The sequence below is a fragment of the Dioscorea cayenensis genome, chromosome 15, assembly GCF_009730915.1.
Source record: "Dioscorea cayenensis subsp. rotundata cultivar TDr96_F1 chromosome 15, TDr96_F1_v2_PseudoChromosome.rev07_lg8_w22 25.fasta, whole genome shotgun sequence".
NCBI classification, from domain to species: domain Eukaryota; kingdom Viridiplantae; phylum Streptophyta; class Magnoliopsida; order Dioscoreales; family Dioscoreaceae; genus Dioscorea; species Dioscorea cayenensis.
Window position 1 is genome coordinate 17,885,698 of NC_052485.1, and position 18,803 is coordinate 17,904,500.

Below are 18,803 nucleotides of genomic sequence, written 5' to 3' on the forward strand. Positions count from 1 at the left end.
ATGAAATGGAAAAATTTTATAAAAAATTTTAAAATCTTCATTGGAACTCCCGCCAGATTATACTACTTTAAATAGGGTTTTTTTTACTTGCATGTCCCTATAAAATTATGAATTTACTTAAATACCCTCATAAAAATGATGTTTGCTTGTATACCCCTACAAATCAATTATATTTGCTTATATGCCCATATGGTTAAGTTGACTTTTAATGGTGTTAAATCAATGGATGGAATAAGGGTAAATTACCAAAATGGGTTTGCTTATATACCCATCTAAATTTTTTTTTCTTATTTTGTAAACATTACTCATTTCATTTAGTAAATGACCATTATGGGTTTGTTAATATACCCATCAAATTTTTTTATTACATTTTATAGACTTTAAATTATTTAAATTATAGATAACCAATGTAATTTTTTTATATACACTTTAATTATTTTTAAAAATTATTAAAAAATCATGAATTTTTTAATAAATCCATAAAATAACAATCTCCAAATAACACAAATAACAACCTTAAACTCCATTCTCAACATCAACCTGAAAAATGAAGATGAATTTGCAGTTAGAACTTAAAAATAAATGAAATTATTATAGGAAAAACAACATAAAGAATGAAAATCATAATCAATAACTAACAAAAAATGAGAAAATGAAGATATACATGTTTAAGTATCAATTGTAGAATATCTAACTCATTGGTTTTGATCCTCCCTTCTAATTTTCCTAGGCCTCCCACTTTTTTTTACTGTTGGTGGCACATAAACATGGAGGATCCGATTAGTACAGTAGTCGTTGATGTTTGGCCCGCTGACGATGAACACAATTGGGAGGTTCTCCGAGTAAACTCCGACGACGGTGTTGATCACGCTGAGACCTTTGGCGGTGAAGGTAACAGCACATGCACAGATGCCATGGCGACGGGCGTAGTTGGCGTTAAGATGGTCCAGTATGGTTAGGTTGAAACCTCCGGGGACAGTGTAGACGTCTCTGACGCCGATTTAAAAGAGCCGGTGAGTGAGATTGTGTGGCTTGAAGGGATTGGTGAGAAGGGAACTTCAAAAATTATGGCTGAGTGGATGAGAAGTTTGGGAATTTTTCTCATATGGCTTAAGTTGGATGATGTTAAGGATAATTGGATAATTTTGTTAATTTGGGTTAAGTGGGAAGTATGGTTAATTCCGTAAACCCTGACGGTGACTAATGGTAACTAACAGGATATATAAGTAAAAAAGTTAGTTTTATGGGAGTAATGTAAGCCAATAGTATTTTTTTACGAGAGGTATTTAAACAACTTCATGGTTTTGCAGGGTATGCATGTAATTTTCTCCTTTAAATATATGTATAGATATTATTTATATTTAAATCACTTTTGAAGATAATAATAATAATAATATTATTATTTTTTATTTTTTATTTTTTATTTTTACAAATACAATAAATATGCAACGCCATGGACGTGTGCACAGTCAAAAATTAAGTTGCAAATTTACTCCCACACAGGAATTTTTTTTTTTTTTTGGCACTGCTGTGTCCGACATGTTTTAAATCTGAACAGTAAAAATCAAATAGACCAAATCTTATAAAGTGGAGCCAATTCCACGGGTATACCTCGAATTTTATTAATTATGTTTATTTATTTATTTATTTATTTATTTAAGATATACACAAATAAGTACCATTTTTAAGCCCACAACCCATTCGACGAAATTCCCACAATCCATGCTCGCAACCAACCCTCGAAAATGGCTAAGTATTTCCACACCACCACCGCTACGCTTCACCCCCTCCATCCCCGTCCACCGGAGCTCCATCGCCACCGCCAAGTTCATCGCCGACCATCCGATCCTTACTCTCTTCAACAAGGCCAAGCACCACCACCATCTTGATCTCAAAGCTCTCCACGCCCACACCATCACTTCCGGCCTCATCTCCGACCCCTTCGCCGCCAGCCGCATTATCGAACTCTGCCTCCGTTATTCCTCTCCCAATCTCCACTACGCCACCACCATCTTCCATTCGATTCCCTGCCCCGACGTCTACACATGGAACGCCATGATCGCCGGCCACATCGCCAGCAGCTCTCCCGAGTCTGGTGTCGCGTTCTACTTCCATATGCGCCGGAGCCTTGCCCCACCGAACAACTACACCTTCGCGTTGCTGATCAAAGCTTGCACCTTGGCCGGCGTCGCCATTGGTGTCGCAAGGCAAGCTCACGGCCAAGTGTTCAAATGCGGCGCTGAGGATTGGCTTGTTGTCAAAAACTCTCTTTTGAGCATGTATTGCAATTTAGGGCACTTAGATGACGCTTTTGAATTGTTCAACAAGAATTTGGATTTGGATGTCATCTCTTGGAACACAATGATCTCCGCATTTGGGAAAAATGGAGATGTTTGGAACGCTCGGAAGATGTTTGATGAAATGCCTGAAAGAAGTTTGGTTTCTTGGAGTTCTGTGATTGATGGTTATGTGAGGAGTGGTGATGCTTGTGAGGCATTGAGGTTGTTTAGGATGATGCAAGAGGAGAGGATGAAGCCAGACTGCGTGGTTCTTGCGAGTGTGCTCAAGGCGTGTGCGCAGCTCGGCGCTCTTGCTCAAGGCCGATGGATTCATGCTTACATTGATAGGAATGAGATTGGTAAGGATGGTAATGTGATTCTCTTGACTGCATTGGTTGACATGTATTGCAAATGCGGTTGTGTGGATGTTGCTCGGCAAGTGTTTGATTGTGTTCGGGATGTCAGGGATGTTGTCTTGTGGAATTCGATGATTGGTGGGCTCGCTATGAATGGTTGTGGAGCTGACGCTCTTGAGCTTTTTCAGGGGATGAAAGAGCGAGAATTGAGGCCAAACGAGACGACATTCATTGAAGTTCTATGCGCGTGTGCGCATAACGGATTGGTTGAAGAAGGAATAAAGATATTTGATTCGATGAAAAGTTATGGATGTGAGCCTCAAAGAGAGCATTATGGTTGTTTGGTTGATGTTCTTGCAAGATCAGGGAGGCTGAAGGAGGCTGAGCAAGTGTTGGTAAATATGCCAATGGAGCCTCAAGCTTCACAATGGGGTGCATTAATGTCTGCTTGTCGAACACATAACAACATAGACGTCGGTGAGCGGGCAGGAAGGCGATCGATCATGTTAGAACCACATGACGGAGGCCGATATGTTTTGCTAGCGAACATGTACGCGAATGTGGGGCGATGGAAGGAAGCAAGCAATACAAGGAGAGCAATGGAAGCAAAAGGAGTGAACAAGGAGATAGGTTGTAGTTTCATAGAATGGGAGGGAATTGTTCATGAATTCAAAGTAGGGGACATGGGGCATGATCAAACAAGAGAAATATATGCAATGTTGGAAGAGATAGAGAGGAAGTTGGAAATTAATGGGTATGTGAAGGATGCATCACAGTTGGTGGTTGATGTTAGTGATGAGGAGGAGAAGGGTATTGCATTGGCTTATCACAGTGAGAAGTTGGCTATTGCATTTGGGATGATAAACATGGCTAGTGGATTGCCTATTAGGATTGTAAAGAACCTTAGGGTTTGTAGAGATTGCCATGAATATACTAAGCTTGTTTCGAAAGTGTATCAGAGAGAACTCATAGTGAGAGATAGGAATAGGTTTCATAGGTTTGCTGATGGACAATGCTCTTGCAAAGATTTTTGGTAGGGCAAAGACTGATTTTGAGATTAATATGACACTTGAGAGATCTTGTTGTAAATATATGTCCCCATACTACCGATCTATATCGGTGTAAATATATATGTCCACATATGTATGCCCACATACTACCGATCGATATTGGTTTGGTGTGTCTCATGAATAGTGAACCTGTGAAGCTTTTATGTTATGCAATGTAGCTTAAAAACAACCGAATATCAAGAACACATGAATAGAATTTTACATTAAATTTTTCCTTGCTAAACTTTCTGAATGTTTGTCAATTTGATTCATTCAGATCAATATGTTTTTCTGTAACAATCAGGGTGATTATCAACCTCACCCTTGCATGAATAGGGTGCAAGTGATACACAACAATGTAAGTGAAGCTGAAAAAGTATAAGGGAAAAAAAATAGCGAACAAAATGCGTGCTGTGAGAACGGTCAATCATGAAGTAGATGTCTTGATTCAACATTTAAAAGGCAGAGCCGTTATTCTTGCCCTGGCCCATCATTATATCCTTGGCCTCGTTGATCTTGGATGCAAGGTAATGACTCCCACCACTATCGGGATGGTTTGCCACCATCACCCTCCGATGTGCTTCCTTTATCTTCTCAACCACAGCATGCTCTCTGAAATTGAAAGATATACTTAGAATGAACCGCATATACACACGCACACACTCATTGGAAAAACAGAAGGAAGGGTGAGTAGTTAAGTTGACAATATATTTAGAAATCAAACAAAAAAAAAAATCTCTAATCTAGTTTTATTTGCTAAAAAGATTAGGTTTTCACTGCAACAGCACAAGTAGCTATTGGAAGTATGGCTTGATGAAGATTTTAATCAAGTTTGGTATTTTGATTACCTTCAGCACACTCAATCAACCATATTCATTACCATCATTGGATCAGGGCGGGTTCATTATGAAAAGAACATGCAATGGGTGCATTCGGAGTATGAAAGCTGATCTATAAAAAATTGGGGTACTTGTATTGAAGTCAGGAGTTGAAATACCAAATTTGATTATTAAAGTATCTAGTTCAAATAACTGATAAGGAATGTATAAATAAAATATGTATAACAAAAATGAAACATGGATGTAACCTTATTCCAAGAATCAGCGCAGCCTCTCTTCTTGTCATGACCTGCTGGAAACCACCTGGGTAGAACCTACGGGCTCGCGGAACAAAAGGGCGGGCTTTAAATGCCTGCCATGCCTGAATTGCATACCTAGCACCCAATGCAGCAACAGCCAGAGATGCACCAGCAACCAATGGAGTTGCCTGAAAGGAAAATAGTCAGATTTGGTTATAATTTACCAAAGTAACATGTATCACAAAACAAATTAGCTCATCATTCGGTCAAATTATTTCTATAACCAACTGACAAACAAAATGATTTCAAACCCCAGGGGCTGCAAAACTTCCATCGCACACATTGACCCAAAAGGGCACACAATCTTACTGACACCCAAAATGAAAATTGAGTGGCCTTGCATCCAAAATTTTATGTATGTTGTCAATCCCCTCCAATAATCACAAGAGTCAGAAGATAAACAACATCACAGACTCAGAGAAAGCTAACATATTCTTCATGGCTCAAGCATATGTTCTGTGTTCCCTAGAGGTGTCTGAAAAACAACTGTTAGAACCATCTATTCTCATAAGCAATCATGTAACCTAAGAACCACTCTCACACAGCATCAACGAAATGCTTACAATAAGAAATAAAGATAGCCAAAAAAAGGGGAACCTTCTAATATGTTATTACTAAAAAAGAGAAATGTTTCCAATAAAACTATATATCAATCCCTAACAAGTCATATCAGAAAATGCATAGGACTAAAAAACTCAGAATTCATCCTAAATATGAGCCCAAAATTCAACAATCGAAGATGGTTGGCTTTTTAAAAAAACATCAAAGTTCCAGACACCAAACACAACAACAAAATCCTTTTTTTAATTCCAAAATCGCAATGCTGAAATTCATCTCTCTAGCCAAAATAAATAACCCTATAATTCATGAAAATTCTTCCATCAAAATCAGTACAAGAATTCATTTCAAAAAATAAAGAGTAGGTTCTCACTTAAGCTCAATTTAACAAAACTAATAGCTGGCTTTTGGATTACATTCAAGTGGGCAATCCCTATATCAACTTTCTCAACCTAAATTTCCTGCAGAAATTAAAATTTGCAATCCAACAGCAACTCATGGCCATTTTCCAGCATCCATAATAATTGTAAAATTGCATAACAGTAAAGTTTTAATACAACTAAATTTAATTCAAGAACTAAGAATAAAATCAAAATCCATCCTTCCAGTGAATCACTATTCAACAACCACGCATGCTCAATATTTCAATTGAATTAGAGTCACAACCGTGATAATATCCAACTACAAATTCAAAAAATAATGAATACACTAAAATCCCTTAAAAAAAAATTAGAAACACCATTTCACACATTCAATCAAGTGAGCAGGGCAAGCAAAAAAATCCAAAAACCCCCACTCACCATCACGACAAACAGGCACACCTCGCTAATTCGCGGACGAAGCGAAATCCCAAGCGCTGAAGATCAAATGAAAGACAAAAACAAATAGATTTCACTGCGATCAAACAGGATATGAAGGAATAAGCAAAGGATTGAAGAGATGGAGAGATGAATACCGAGAGAATGAATTCTAGGGTTTGGGCTGAACCACTTAAAAAGAGAAAAAAAATATTAGGTTGTGGCTTCTTGGGGTGCAAGAAACCACAGGCGGTTGCGGTTTCTTCTTGAAGCCTTACTAAATAGAATATATATATATATATATATATATATATATATAAATATATAATCTAAAATTTATAAAAAAAAAATTTATTAATTTCTTAAAATAATTTTTAAAAAAATATAAAAAAAAATAATTTTTAAAAAATAATATATAGTATTTCATAAATTTTTTAAAAGGACCTAAAAAAACCTCTAAATATGACCCAGAGAAAGTGTATATGTCCCTTATTAGACTTCAAATTATGCATTTGCCTTAAAAAAAAAAAATCAAGGCAATTAATATATATCCACTCCCATAAAATTTAGTTTTAAAGATTTTTTTTTATACATTTCTATTAATAGGGTGTAAGCATAAATTTTTTAAATATCACCTTTTTCTCTTATTTTTTAAATTTTTATTTATTATTTATTTGAGCATCTTGTACTTCATCTCCTTTTTCTTACTTTTCATTTACTTTTTTATTATTATTTTTTATTTTGGGCCATATTGAACGCCATCCTTTTTTTTTCTTTTTAGCCTCGCCATAGGATGATCAAAATATTATCCCATTAATTTTAAAAACTCAAGAAAACCAATAAAATATCTAGGAAGCAATTTCAACGAGTGGACCAGTATACCAATTACCTTTCGTGACATTGGTGAACTAGCGCCCACTCATTTTCACAAAGGGAAAGACACGGAAAGTTATACTACTGAACCCATGCGAATCCACTCCGCTAAATCTTAATTTGGATACAGTTGGATGTCAAAAAAACACTGATCCCACGGCCGTTATATGGACTGGGAGACCCGTTTTTATTATTATACTCCATACACAGCGGACTACAGAAAGTGGGCTTTTGAAGCCATAAGAAAGTCATATGAAACACTCAAAAAGGCAATCATTCTTGGTGTCGTTGCAAAATCAACAATGTCATACGGATTTGACCCATCAGTTGTAAAAAATATTACTGAAACATGGTGTTTGAAGACCAACACATTTGTGACTCTTTTGGAGAGATTGGAATTTCTCTATGGGAACTCAAGTGCATAGGAGGATTACCGATTATAGGAGAGTTCTATGAGGAGTATGTTCCTCCAAACAACGTGCTCTACTCCAAAGAAGATTATCCCTCTATTTTGAAAGACTTGTTCAATACCTACCAATGGATTAGCCCCATTGGTAGGTATCGAATAAGTCTTTCAAAATAGAGGTATAAGCTTCTTTGGAGTAGAGCATGTTGTTTGAAGAACATACTTCTCATAGAACTCTCCTTTAATCGATAATCCTCCTATGCATTTGAGTTCTCGTAGAGAAATTCCGATCTCTCCAAAAGGAGTCACAAACGTGTTGATCTTCGAACATCATGTTTCAGTAATGCTTTTTACAATTGATGGGTCAAATTCGTATAACCTAGTTGATATTGCAACGACACCAAGAATGTCGGCTCTTTTGAGTGTTTCGGATGACTTTCTTATGACTTTAAAAACCCACTTTCCTTAGTTCACTAGTATGGAGTATAGTAATCGAAAGGGGTCTTCCATTCCATATGACGGTCGTGGAATTAGTGTTCATCCAACATCCAAGTGTGTCTAAATTGAGATTTGGCGTGGATTCACATGGGTTCAGTAGCATAACTTTCTGTGTCTTTCCCTTGCGAAAATGAGTGGATGCTAGTTCACCAGTGTCACAAGAGGCGATTGGTATACTGGTCTTTGGAATCAATGGGATAATATCTTGGAATTGATATTCCGTATGGAGCTTTATCTTAATCATACGGCTTGTAAAGAGGCTCTATTAGCTTGCCTTTTATGATGGGAGCTATTGGAAAAGCTAATAATAATAATAATAATAATAATAATAATAATAAACAAATTATATATATATATATATATATATATATATATATATATATATTGCTTGCAAAATTGAAGGTGGCTTGCTGTGCATGAAAGATGGTTAAAAAAAAGGATGGCGTTCAAATATACAAAAAAAAATAATGATATGGAAAAAAAAAAAGGGGATGATGTTCAAGATCTCCAAAAATAAAATAAAAAATAAAAAGAAGATTTCGTTCGAGATGCCCAAAATAAATAAAAAAATAAACAAAAAGTAAGATTAAGAGGATGGCGTTCAAGATTCTCAAATAAAAAAAAATAAAAATAAATAAATAAAAATAAAAAAAAAATAAGAGAAAAGAGTGATGGTGTTCAAGGTGCAATATAAAAAAAAAGAGTGAAAGAAGGGAAGCCGGGGTTGTGGTGTTGCAAAATATATGCATACAAATCTTCCAAAAAAAAAAATTGGAGTTACTTCCTACGAAAAACAATGAACAAAGTTCATGGGAAGAGGAAATAATAAGCAAACATTTGAGATAAAAGACTCTAAAGTTTGAGAGTACTCGTATCTTCCTCTCCTCTCTTCACTATGTTGCATGAGGAAACTACTAGGGGACAATTTGTTTATATATATAAAAAAAAAATTTAATTTTAATCAAAGTTTGAGAGTACTCGTATCTTCCTCTCCTCTCTCTCTCTCTCTCTCTCTCTCTCTCTCTCTCTCTCTCTCTCTCCTGAACGCCACCAAAAGAAGAGCCGGAGAAAGCCAAGGACAAGATGGAGGACAGTGCGGTGGTGACGGTATATTGCTTTGCCGCTGCCGTTGCCCTAGCGAAGCCCAAGAAGTCGACGTTCCGTCAAGGTCGGCCTCGCCTAAATGCTTTGAAGTGGTGTGATCATAGACGTTGTCACACTCGAGCAAGCCCACATTGCTGAGGAGGCCGGCATGGTCTTGGAGCGCGTCCCCACCGACATCCGCGCCCAGAGCGGTGTCACCCGCATGTTCGAACCCCGACCTCATCAACGAGATTAAGCACACCGTGGCCATCTGGCCATGGCCAAGGCTCGCATCGGTCACTTCGTCGAAGATCTCATTCTCGAGACCATCGTCATTTACTACGTCGACGTGTACGAGGTCCTCACCCCCACCGACGATGAACACCACATCAACAAGCACAACTTCTGCGTTCCCTTCGTCTGTCGCTGCCAAGGGCCTCCGGCGCATCCGTAAGGCCGCAGCCATGATACACACCAAGGGCGAGGCCGGCATCGGCAATGTCGTCGAGGCTGTCCGCCATGTCCGCTCCGTCATGGGTCAGATTCGCTTCTTCCGCAACATGGACAACGATGAGGTCTTCGCCGATGCCAAGAAGGTCACCGCACAAGCTGGAGTTCCGTATGCGATCAAGAATCCCAACTCCTATGTGCGGATTAAATTTTTGATAGGTACTAAAGTTTTGACTTGTTTCTTTAAGGTTACCAAGTTTCAATTTGGATCAAAATGGTTACTAAAATTTGATTTCATTTCTCCGACAGGTGACCCGCGAGTAACTACATTCATCCAGCTGACGTGTCTACCGGAAAAAACACAATCAGCCTGATGATGACACGTCATCATGCTGCTAGAGAGTCCACATCAGCATAACAAAACCTAACCCTAACTCCTTGAATCCCCCAAACGTGAGGGCTGCCGCCGCCACCATTTCTTCTCTTCTCCCACCGTTTCATTTCTGAAATACCTTTAATGTTCATCATGAAGTTCTATTCTAATGTTCATTTTCTGTGAACATCTCATGATCATATATATATATATATATATTTGTGAACTACATAGTAAACATTTTCATTTCTGATGAACCTTTTTCAGCACATTCATTATGAACTCCAAAGAGAGGAAATTTCAATCTCTATCTTGGAATAAATAAATAAATAAATAATAACTTCTCTCATCGTAAAGAACTTTCATTTCTAAAGTGTAAATTTAATGTTCATCCCGAATTCCAAAAAGGGAGATTTCTAGTCTCAAGCAAGAATATTTTTACAGATTGAGCTGTAAACATCTGCAGAAAAAGCAGAGACAAATCATAAATTAACTTTTTGACCTGCAACAGTGAATGAGCTAGGGTGAACGATGAGAAGAAGAAGAAGAAGAAGATAGAGCTCCACTCATTATCGGCGTCGTGCTCCTTGTTCATGTTAGAGCTAGGGTAAACAATGGGGAGAAGAAGATGCTGATTTGGCAATCTTTAACCAGCTTGGATTCCTCATATGATGTGGCAACTTGGTGATGTGTCATCATTAGGCTGACTGTGTTTTTTTCTGGTAGACATGTCAGCTGGATGAATGTGGTTACTCGCGGGTCACCTGCCGGAGAAATGAAATGAAATTTTAGTAACTGTTTTGATCCAAATTGAAACTTGGTAACCTTAAAGAAACAAGTCAAAACCTTAGTAACCTATCAAAAATTTAATCCTCCTATGTGCACAACAACATTACAATCCTCGTCCCGCCTATCTCTAGGCCAGCGAGGAGATAACCCACCCCTACAACCACACCATTATCGGTCTCTGTTTTTTCACCATCTATGGCCCATGGGGGTGGCCGGACATGACCTACTTCTCTTTCACCCATAATATTTCTCCAGGACAAGCCAATCATCATTTACTGTGGCAAAAATCGAGTAGATCTTGCTCGTGATTTCACCTTCATCGATGACACCTAAGCAACACCTCTATGATCTCATGGAATTTCATACAATATATATACATAAATATATTCCAGTTGCACACATGCAAAATTGTTCGGACTTTATTTTTAAAAAAAACCTCACAATTCATGCTCATCATCACATGTGCATCTCCTTTGTGGCGGGGCCGCCCATTTGAATTATTTTTGGGTTTCATGAATCATGCTTGCTTTTTTTTCATTCTCTCTATCTCTCTCTCCATCAAACCTTCCACTATGTGCCTTGGCCAGTTGGCCTTACGGGCCATTTGGTTCACTGGTAATGAGATTACCGTGATAATAAGATCGGGAATGTGGTAATATGGGATTACTATATTTGGTTGATAACTTTATATTACTGGTAATTTGTGAATACCATGTTTGGTTAGTCATGGTAATCACCTTAATAATATGGCAAAGTTACTAAAATACCCTTTTATATAAAATTTTAAAAAATTTACTTTAAAATGTTTTGATAATTATTTATTTATTTATTTATTTATTTAAATGATAATATAAAAAAATTATTTTTATTTATATTTTTAAAAAAAATACCTTCGTATTTAAAATTTTGATCGAATTTACCATTCTTTTGCCATTCTTTTAAAAATAACTTTGTATTTAAAAGTTAATCCAAAGAAATATAATTTCAACCATTCTTTTGCTAAAGTAGCTGAAATACCCTTGCATACAACTTACAAAGTTAATTTAAAGACTCATACATCTACCAAGATAATATTATTGCAATTGAATACATAACAACACAAAGCAAATAATATATTTTCAGCATATAAAATTCAGTCATACCTTATTAGTTGCACAACACAACATATAAAATGTTTACACAACACAAATAATGCATAACAAGCAATCCACATAATAGCACACACATTACTTGTTTTACTCAACATACATCACACAATTTAAATAGTCATAAAACTCCATAATAGCACACACATAATGTTTTAACTCTACTGGCAACCCACATAATAGTACACACATAATAGTTTAACTCTACTGGCAACCCACATAATAGCACACACATAATGTTTTAACTCTACTGGCAACCCCCTAATATCCAAGTAACATAATCCTTCTTGCACTCATCAGGAAGTGAAAAGAAATATAACACCTTACTAGTGTCAGATACAATTAACCCACCAGCTCTAATTCTTTCCAATTGGGATAAGCTTTCATTCTTCAGTAGCTCAGTATAAACTTTTCTCTTTGCCTCTGCCTCATTAGATAGGAATTGGAAGCAACTAGAAAGTCTTGAAATGTGTTCTCCAGAACTATCAATCCAAGTTCCAATTGAGCTAATGGTGCTTAAGAATTCATCATTGCCAACATCTTGACCTGATGAGCATTTATGCTTTACTTTTTTTTTAATGTGTGCCTTGTGATGAACCTGATTGTGAAGTGGTAGTAGCAGTAGTATTAATTAGGCTTAAATCAAGGGCACTTGTATTTTCTTCAACATCTAAGTCAACAAAAGCATCTCCTATAGATGGTTCAGTTTTTCCTGCAGTTTCCTCATTTTTAATATCTTCTACAGCATCAGCTGGAGTTTCAGCACCCTCCCCGGTGGCTCAATCTTTCCCAAATACTTGGCTCAACTCTTCTAAGTAGGGGAAAGGCTTGTTCCTTAGTCCAACAGCACCCAGATGACTCTGAAAACAAACAAAGAAATAAATTGTAAACATCAACATTAATAAATTGTAAAGAAGTGTAACAAAAAATTTTAAAAATCATAAATTGCGATTAGATCAAAATTACCTTCACCCAATCATTAAAGACAGTAACATCACATATGATGCATTTTGTGTTATCATTCCAACCAAAACCACTTGCATTTGGGCCCAACATCTCTTGAATGGCATGGTATAGTCTTTTCCACAACTTCACTATTAACTCAATATGGGGTGAACCCCTGATATTAGAATCAAGTAGCTTCTCATGCATCCATTTCTCAAGCTGTGCTCAATAACCAAAATGAAATTGACCATTATCAGCCTTCCGTTATCCAGATTGAGCAAGCCTAGTCAAGCATTCAACTAACATGAAATCTTTTTCTGCAGTCCAAACATGTTTGCTTCCTTGTTTTGCTTGTCTCTTGCCTTATTTCTCATTTGTATCAATCTCATCATTGTTTGCATTTTTCAGCCATCCTATGTCAAAAAATAAAAGAATATAAAATAAAAAAAATAAAGAAAACATACACAAGATGAAACATAAAAAAGAATTAACAATATCAAAGTAGTGTTATTTAAATTAAAAACACTTAAACAACAACAACAACAACAACAACAACAACAACAATTAAACATATAATAACACATGGCTATACATACAAGATTACATGTTTATTGATTATACATGTATATCAATTACCCTACGAGTTACCCTACGTTATGTTGGCATCTACTACATCTCCACTGATTAAACATATCAACTGCCAAATTAGCACGCCATGTTGTCCAAACATCAGATGATTCAACAAAGGTAGTTCTATCACCGTCTAAAGTCTTCTCCTACAATATCTTCTCCAATTGTTTCTTCTAAAGGATCAATAGGCATTTCTCTCCTAAAATGGTTGTGTAGCAACGCACAAGCAGACAAAATCCTACATTATGTTTTCACAAAATAGTATGACCTTCCCCTAAGAATGGCCCACCTTCCTTTTGGTAGATTAAAACATCTCTCGATGACATTTCTAGCAGAAGAGTGCTTGTAGTTAAAGAATACCTCAGGTGTGGTGGGTTGGCTACCTTGCCTCCAGTCATTTAAGTGGTACCTTTGCCCTCTAAAAGGAGTAAGAAACCCTTCTCCATTTGGGTAACTGGCATCACATAAATAATAGTAACCTACAACCATGTTAAAGGTTGTTAGCACTTTCACAAAACCAAATTTGAAAGCTAATTATGCTAAGCAATTGTATACCTTGTGGGACTCTTAAACCATTTCTCCTAGAAATCTCATCACGCAACACCCTAGAATCAGCAGCTGAACCTTCCCACCCCAGTAGAATATAAATAAATTGCATGTCTTGGGAGCACACACCTAACACATTAGTTGCGATCTCATTTTTTCTTGTCTGATACCTAGGTTTGTCAATTGCATGGGCATTTACTTTGATGTATGTTCCATCTAAAGCCCCAAAACAATTCTATAAAATAGACTAATGTTAGCATAATAAGCTTTGATTTTTTTAAAAGAATTAAACAAATTTTTTTTTTTTTTACCTTAAATCATCGCCACATGTCATCAGTTGAGTTCTCACGAACTGGTTCTGGTTGTATAAGACTTCATAATATTTCAAAATTGCATTTAAGACACTTTTAAAATGTCAACTTATTGTCTCACCAGATCTAACAAATTCTCTTTTTACTACTCTATTTTTTTGGTCATGCGAAATGGTATATAGGAAAGATGCAACCATTTCAGCAATACACATGTTCCTAGTATCTTTTAGTTTGCCAATTGTGGTAAGTAAATCACAAAGAGGATGAAATGCCCTTCGATCCATACTAATACTTTCAATGCAAGCTAGATCACTCTCAAAGACCAACCTATATATATTGACACCCCTGATCAATTGCCTACTCTCTCTATCATAGGCAATTCGTGGCCTCTTTCTTCTACGCCTACGCTCCAAGGCAATGACATAAACTAATATAGCTAGTTTACTTATCATCTCCGCATACAAATAAGTTATGGTTGCAAGAAAACCAAAGTTTTCATGAGAGAAAAGATCCATCTACAAAATATATATATATATATATATATAAGATAAACATCTTTGTAATATTTGAAATACTCATTATAAAAAAAATACATTAGAAATGAATTGCATATAAATCAATGATGGTGAAAATTTAGATACAACAGTTGATATAGTCTAACAACATTACTAGAGTTAGATACACAATGATTTGGAAAGAGAATGAAGAAAGACCTTTTGGTTACTTGGAGTTTTAGCAAGGTCATGCCTTGGTTTAGTTCGTTAAGTATATATATACACACAATTAGAACCTAGTAGAAAAAATTATAAGTGTTACCTATCTTAAAAGAACAGATGTATTTTCCATTAATTGAAACTTTAAAATAGTACTTATATTTGTTAATTAATGTTATCTTTTCATCTCAATATGATGGGTTGGCTTAACAATTTGCTTCTATTCCAACTAGTTAGGAAACATTTTATCCAAAACGTACAGTTGCAAAGGTAATTATTGTTTATGAGCATTGTGATTGATTAAGTCATTAATTTGATTTTTTTAATGTAAATATTTATTAGTTTATATACTATGACTCTATCATGGACTTTAATTACAGCATTATAAAATTTTTACAAATAATGATATTTGGACCATGACTAAACACGTAAATGATGTGAGTTCTTAACTTATCAATAAAATAGAGTTACTTGTTAATAATGAACTTAAAAAATTCACTCCATATCAATAATTGATAGATACTTAATTAGCTCCCAATTAACAAATTTAGCAGCAATGCATGGAGTTATACTTTGGCCCAGGTTTGAATCTTTTTTGACTCTGTTGATTAGTATGGTATACAAAGGTTTTAGAGACTATGTGTCATTTTAACTAATCCCAAATTTAAACAAAATATCTATAAAGTCTGAAATAAGAATGGACAGAGGTAATGAGTAATAACTATCTTCAATTAAATGTTTAGTTCTACAGACACAAAAAGCTTTGTCTTATATTAACCAATAAATGGGAAATAAATCAATTAAACATAATCATAATTAAAGGCCTTTCCTAAATAAGAAAGGCATACATTAATAAATTAAATTTCAGAAATATAAAAATGGACAGAACAAGGAACACAGAAATTTGAAAAGAGAATGAAGAAGAGTTATACAAAGGTGTGTTACGGCACGGCGATAAGGTGCACGGCGGAGTAGCGACGAAGCAGCAGCAAGGAGGTCAAGCCCACGATGGCACAACGGACATGCTGCACAACGGAGAGGCGGAACCCTGGCGTGGTGGCACGAAGATGAGGCAGGATGGCGGAGCGGTGGGACGGCGGCGTGGCTATGGCGAAGGTGTTGGCTAAGGTTGAAGGTTTGATGGCCGGCTGATGAAAGAGATAGAAATCTAGGGTTTTTAACTTTTAATAAGGAATTGTATTAAATTAATGGGGGTATAATTGGTAGAAAAAATTGACAGATTACCACCAACCTGGTAATTTGGATTGACACTTATTTTGATGGTAATCACATTACCACTTTATTTAGTAATATTTCACTATTGATAATCTCACATTACCATCAACATTACCACTGCTACAGTACCAAACATGGTAATCTAAACAGATTACCACAAAATTTTCAGTAATGTTTTCACATTATCACGAACCAAATGTCCCCTTAGAGTTTCTTTTTGTTAGTTTTGAGCTTTTAACATGTTAACTTCGAACTTGCTTTGGCTACGATTTAAGCAGAATGTTATCTTTTAATATCAAGATTCTTTGTTATTAAAATAAAAAAAAATGGTTTCTAGTAAAAAAAATGTTTAAAAAAAATGAAATAAAAAATTATGAAATTCGTTTGCTGGCAACCTACTTTAAGGTCATGAATCCTCTAACTCAGAAAAATGTTTAATACTTACTTTGAGGTTATAAAAGTGATGGAGAAATTTCAAAGATGAAGATCTCCTTAATTTACTTTGAGGTTGTGAACCCTCCTAAATTTTGAGGTCATAGACACTCATTAGCGTAGGAAATTTTCTCAAACTCACTTTGAGGTCATAAATACTCTTAGAGAAGTGATGGAAAAATTTCAAAGGTGAAGAACTTGTGAACTTACTTTGAGGTCATTAATCCTTTAAGGTTGTGAGCCCTCTTAAGAGTCAGAATTTCTAGTGATGACTTTGAGATCATAGGCGCTCATTGGAGTGGGAAATTTTCTCAAATTTGCTTTGAAGTTATAAACGCTCATTGGGGTTAGAAAACAAAATTCTGAAACCTATCTTAAGGTTATAGACACTAATGAGAAATTATTAAATTGTAAAACCCACTTTGAGTTCTTGGCACTCATTGGGGTCATAAAAAAAAAATCAAGCTCATTATTGTGCCTTAAGAAATATCAGAAATCAAAATTAAGGAATTAAAAAAAAAAAATCAAAGTTAAAGCGATCAAGATTCAAGATGTGAAAGAGTCAAGAGTAAAAAAATCAAATGAATCGATAATTAAACTCAGTAGTCTCAAGACATCAGAAGTCAAACACTCAAATAGTTTCACAAGTCAAAACCTGAAGGGAGCTTCACAAGCATGAGAGTCGAAGCTTTTGAAAAGTCAAATCAAGTTTGTGATTCATCAATATAGAGAATCCATAACTTAAAATCCAAATCAAATCAAAGATGTAAAACTCAAATATCCAAGATAAACTCAAATGTGTAATATACAAGTTTCAAATGAATCAGAACTTAACAACCTCAAGGCATTAAACATCAAAGGTTTGAAGAGTTCACAAATTGCAAAAAAATTCACAAGCATGAAAGCTGATGCTTGTGAAAAGTAAAATCATCAAAATTCAATTTTGTGATTCATCAATATAGAAAATCCACAATTCAAAATCCAAATCACATCCAAGATATCAGTTTCAAATGAATCAACAAATGAGCCCAACAACATCAAGACATCAAAAGTTAAAGTGTTGAAGAGTTCAGAAGTTACAAAAAGTTTTACAAGCATGAAAGCCGAAGCTTGTGAAAAGTAAAATAAAGTTTGTGAATCATCAATATAAGGATTCCACAACTTGAAATCCGAATAAAATACAAGATGCAAAATCAAATTTTCAAGATACAAGTTTCAAATGAATCAACAAATAAGCTCAACAGTCTCAAGCCATCAAAAGTTAAAGGGTTGAAGAGTTCATAAATTGTAAAAAGGTTCACAAGCATGAAAGCCGAAACTTTTGAAAAGTAAAATCATGTAAAATCAAATTTATGATTCATCAACATAGAGGATCCACAACTACTTGAAATCCGAATCAAATCCAAGATACAAACTCAAATATCCAAGAAAAAATTAAATGTCCAAGATACAAGTTTCAAATGAATCAACAAATGAGTTTAATAGTCTCAAGGCATTAGACGTTGAAAGGTTGAAGCGTTCACAAGCTGCAAAAAGTTTCATAAGCATGAAAGCCGAAGCTTGTGAAAAGTAAAATCAACTTTGTCATTCATCAACATAGGGATTCCACAACATGAAATTCAAATCAAATCCAAGAAGCAAAATCAAATGTCCAAGATGCAAGTTTCAAATAAATTAACAAATGAGTTCAACAACCTCAAGGCATCAAAAATTAGAGAATCGAAGAATTCACAAGATGCAAAAAGCTTCACCTTTTGAAAAGTAAAATCAAGTTTTTGGTTCATCAACATATCACAATCATAAAAGCTAAAGCTTTTGAAAAATAAAATCATGTAAAATCAAGTGTGTGATTTATCTATATAGATAATCCACAACTCGAAATCCAAATCAAATCCAAAATACAAAATCAAATGTCCAAAATGTCATTTTCAAATGAATCAACAAATGATTTGGCATAAAAATATTTTTATTATTTTTATCCATTATAAATATCCCGTCATCAAATCAACTAATTAAAATTGTCATATGGTATATATAAAAATATTTTTAATCATTTTTATATATTTTTTTAATTTTAAAAATATTTTCTTAGTTTATAATTAATAGTAGAAACATTATCTGGGTATGATTTTTTTATTATTTTTTATTTTATGTGTTTTCAAAAAAGGGCAGTTGACATTTATGGTTGGGAGAGCG

General features: G+C 35.2%; 2 protein-coding genes and 1 pseudogene across 2 annotated transcripts; 2 read left to right on the forward strand and 1 right to left on the reverse strand.

The window, feature by feature from the left end:
• The first annotated feature begins 1,671 nt into the window (after positions 1–1,671).
• LOC120277538 (pentatricopeptide repeat-containing protein At3g62890-like) lies at positions 1,672–4,083 on the forward strand. Its single transcript, XM_039284400.1, has one exon. It carries the CDS (start codon positions 1,723–1,725, stop codon positions 3,670–3,672), a length of 1,950 nt encoding a protein of 649 aa, XP_039140334.1. The 5' UTR covers positions 1,672–1,722; the 3' UTR covers positions 3,673–4,083.
• Positions 3,895–6,437, reverse strand: LOC120277539 (mitochondrial import inner membrane translocase subunit TIM14-3-like). The gene is made up of 4 exons (XM_039284401.1): positions 6,336–6,437; positions 6,181–6,236; positions 4,772–4,950; positions 3,895–4,296 (listed from the first exon to the last, which is right to left on the reverse strand). The coding sequence occupies exons 2-4, from the start codon at positions 6,181–6,183 to the stop codon at positions 4,140–4,142; spliced, it is 339 nt and encodes a 112-aa protein (XP_039140335.1). The 5' UTR covers positions 6,184–6,236; positions 6,336–6,437; the 3' UTR covers positions 3,895–4,139.
• A 962-nt stretch (positions 6,438–7,399) lies between these two features.
• On the forward strand, positions 7,400–9,811 carry LOC120277747 (annotated as a pseudogene).
• The last annotated feature ends 8,992 nt before the right edge of the window (positions 9,812–18,803 follow it).

Excerpts from the sequence above, each read along its gene's own strand:
- LOC120277538 (XM_039284400.1), top strand. The coding sequence starts at position 1,723 with ATGCTCGCAACCAACCCTCGAAAATGGCTAAGTATTTCCACACCACCA.
- LOC120277539 (XM_039284401.1), bottom strand. Across the intron at positions 4,297-4,771 it reads GCGCTGATTCTTGGAATAAG|AGAGCATGCTGTGGTTGAGA; the intron begins GTTACATCCATG and ends TTTCAATTTCAG.